Below are 3,578 nucleotides of genomic sequence, written 5' to 3'. Positions count from 1 at the left end.
CTGTTATCTTGAGTAATATGATACTAACCACTATACGCATACCAATTAGCATTTAATCAAGTATTAGTAAAATCATTAAATTTAAACATTAAATTAAACAGTTAGGAACCAAGGGAAACAGATCGAGCACTTACGGATCTGGCGCCATGGATTCTTCTAAATTTTTAGGTAAGTCGAAATTGGCCAAATGTAGACTGAACAACCTCTGTATTTGTATTACTACTAGCACTACTTACTACTACTACCAACTACCACTACTACCGTTTATACTACTACTACTACCAACTACTACTACTATTTGTTCTAATATTACTACTGCTACCACTATTACTGCCAACTACTACTATTACTATTTGTACTACCACTACTATTTCTACTAAAGGCTGCCTCCCATGTCTAAACTAGGGATGGTCAAAACCGGTTTTTACAAAAACTGGAAACCGTTTTTTAGAAAACCGATACTCGAAAATCCAACATTTCGGTTTTCTACAAAACCGGTTCGTTTGTTCACCGAAATCGATTTCGGTTTTTTTCCAAAACCGGTTCGGTTTTTTCACCGAAACTGGTTTCGTGAAAACTTTTGGAAAACACAAAACTATTTCTGTGGAAACGGAATCGGTTTCCGGAGAACAACGAAATACTATTCTGGTCAGAAATAGAACAAATTTTAGAGAAAACGGAAAAACCGTTATTTGTGCCCACCACTAATCTAAACACAGGAAGAAATGCGCATTCAGCTTTGAAACTGCCATTAACAGTTGCAAAACAAGAATTTCCCATTTGTAATGTATCAAGAGCATCTGGACGAGGTGAACTTTTAAAACAGGCTAAAGTACTCATTTGGGACGAATGTACAATGGCATATAAAAATCATTCGAAGCATTATATAGAACACTACAAGATCTCCGAGGTAATTCAGAATTAATGAGAGGTGCATTAGTTATACTTTCTGGAGATTTCCGGCAAACGTTTTCAGTGATTCCAAAATCAACTCCAGCAGATGAAATAAATGCATGTTTGAAGCAATCATTTCTCTGGCCTCGAGTCAAGAAAGTACAATTAACAACAAATATGCGAGTTCAACTTTTGAATGATGAAGAAACGAGACACGTTGCGGAAAAACTCTTACAGATTGGTGAAGGCAAGCATCCAATTGATTGTATAACTGGCCAAATTGAACTTACAAGTGATTTATGTAATGTTATCCACAGTCCAAATGAATTAATAGATAGAGTTTACCCTAACGTTGTTCAAAATTACACAAATTCAAATTGGTTATTTGAAAGAGCCAATCTAGCAGTAAGAAATGAGGTCGTAGACGAGATTAATTTAAAAATTCATAACAAGGTTCCTGGCGAGAAACGAATATATAAATCAATAGATTCTACGGTTGATGAAAATGAAAGTGTTAACTTTCCCACCGAATTTATGAATTCAATGCAAGTGCCAGGAATGCTTTTACATTGTTTAAGGTTAAAAATAGGATATCCAATAATTTTGTTGAGAAATTTGTATTCACCAACATCATGTAATGGAACAAGAATGACCGTAGAACAGTTATCAAACAATATAATTGAAGCAAAAATAATATCAGGAAAGGATAAAGGAAAAACAGTATTTATTCCAAGGATTCCGAACTGTCGTTTCAATTCAAAAGACTGCAATTTCCAGTAAGATTAGCATTCAGCATCACTATAAATAAGGCACAAGGACAAACGTTAACATATTGTGGTATTAATTTAAAAGAATCATGCTTTTCTCACGGTCAGTTATATGTAGCTTGCTCTAGAGTCGGAAACCTAAAGAATTTATATATCTACTCACCAAATAATAAGATAACAAGTGTAGTTCATAAGCAAGTATTATAATAAAACAACTTAGTTAAGTATGAAATAAAATGAAAATAACATTAAATACAAACCAGATTTCCCTTTCACTACAATTTTCTTCATTCGAATTTAATAGCATTATTGTTGCTTATCTTTGTAAATGAATTTCCGATCACCAAATTTTCCATTATTGCATATTCGTGCACTTCATACATAAAGGTACGAAACTTTTTAGTCACAAATCAATTTATAGCGAGTCACTTATCTCCTATAAACATATTTCCTCCGTGCGAAGAATGGGCATTTCAGTTAGTATATAAATAAATACTTGCAGAATATCGAATCGCACCTCAAACTGTAACCATATGTTTCTTTCTACTGAAGTCCTACCTGATTAATGAAAAAAAGAAAATAAAAAAGTAGTAGGACGAAGATTCGAACGCGGTCGCGGGAATGAGAATTCTGCAAGGATGCAATGTGCTACGGAATAAGATACCAAAATACCTACTCTATAAATATATGGCAATAACCGTAAGCTTCACGCTGTGAAAGAACTTTTTTTTTTTTATAATTAAGTTTCGATATTTCTATAGTGTCTTGTGTGAACTGCAAAGAGAGATCACGCAGTTATCGATTTGGTTAGGGATTGAAATTTTAAAACCTTTAAAACATTTTATTAAATCGCGAAGTGATAGCAAGGAATGTGTACTGATTTCATTTTCATAGTAAGGGGCAAAAGATACTATCCAGCGGAAAACATGCATTTACTTATTACTTATATAATAGACAATGCATACATGAGGTGTTCATCGTGAAATTAGAGCAAGAAGCAAACAACTCCAGAAAAATATTTAAAATTGGATTTACCTGGTTCTTGCATGAAACCCTTCAATTATTATAAGTTTTATCGCCTTCCTTTTGAATTTAAAAGATGATTGTTTCCCACCACTCTTATGGCAATTCCTTCCCTTCCAAGAGGATGAAAATGAGTTTGTGTATCTCGTTCCATACTTTTTCCCTCCAGCTAAAATTAACTTAGCGGGAATTTCGTGTACATCAAATTAAAAAGAAGTATTATTTATACCAATTCATAAAAACCGTTAATTTTTTAAAAAATTTAGGGTAGAACATTTCTTTTTAGAAATGAGAAAGGTATAAACTTTTTTTTTTTTTTTTTTTACTATTGATCGATTTTAACTTTAACTGTAGAGTTGACTGAGAAATTGTTGGAATACACCACATTGCACCAAAATTAAATATTTCTTTCTACAAAAGTTAATCGTGGAACATTTTAAAAATCATTCGGGAAGAGCGGATACATTTATCCCACATTATTCAATGATTTCAACTTCAATCTGTGCAGATTGTGGGAAACCTTAAAGAACATATGCTCTGCATTGTATCAAAATCAAATATGAATATTCAAATATTCATAAGAATCTATAACTGATATGGGTTTAACCCTTACTACATCAACTGCAGTCAGTTTAAATTCGTACTTGCATATGATTCTAATAAAGTACATTGTACTGCACAATCGTGATTATGTTCCGCATTATTTTGCACATGAATTGCGTCATTGTTTTGATTTTGATACGGAATGCCATCTCTTGAATTACGATTACGTCTATCCATGTAGTTTACTGTATTTCTGGAATTTCGCCATGTATTTCGACTGTTTTTGAGTCTACTTCGATTAAATGATCTGACATAATTATTGTCACGATTGGTTAGGTTAGGTGGATTACC

General features: G+C 32.9%; 1 protein-coding gene across 1 annotated transcript; it reads left to right on the top strand.

Annotated features, from left to right (window-relative positions):
* Positions 1-924: 924 nt before the first annotated feature.
* LOC145687246 (uncharacterized) lies at positions 925-1,674 on the top strand. Its single transcript, XM_081760721.1, has one exon. The coding sequence runs from the start codon at positions 925-927 to the stop codon at positions 1,672-1,674; it is 750 nt and encodes a 249-aa protein (XP_081616847.1).
* Positions 1,675-3,578: the final 1,904 nt, after the last annotated feature.

This window comes from Thermobia domestica, chromosome 6, assembly GCF_964235325.1.
Source record: "Thermobia domestica chromosome 6, izTheDome1.hap1.1, whole genome shotgun sequence".
Taxonomy (NCBI): domain Eukaryota; kingdom Metazoa; phylum Arthropoda; class Insecta; order Zygentoma; family Lepismatidae; genus Thermobia; species Thermobia domestica.
The sequence above is the reverse complement of the archived record's forward strand: the minus strand, read 5'-3'. Positions and strand labels throughout refer to the sequence as shown.

Coding starts and splice junctions, on each gene's coding strand:
- LOC145687246 (XM_081760721.1), top strand. CDS start 925: ATGAGAGGTGCATTAGTTATACTTTCTGGAGATTTCCGGCAAACGTTT.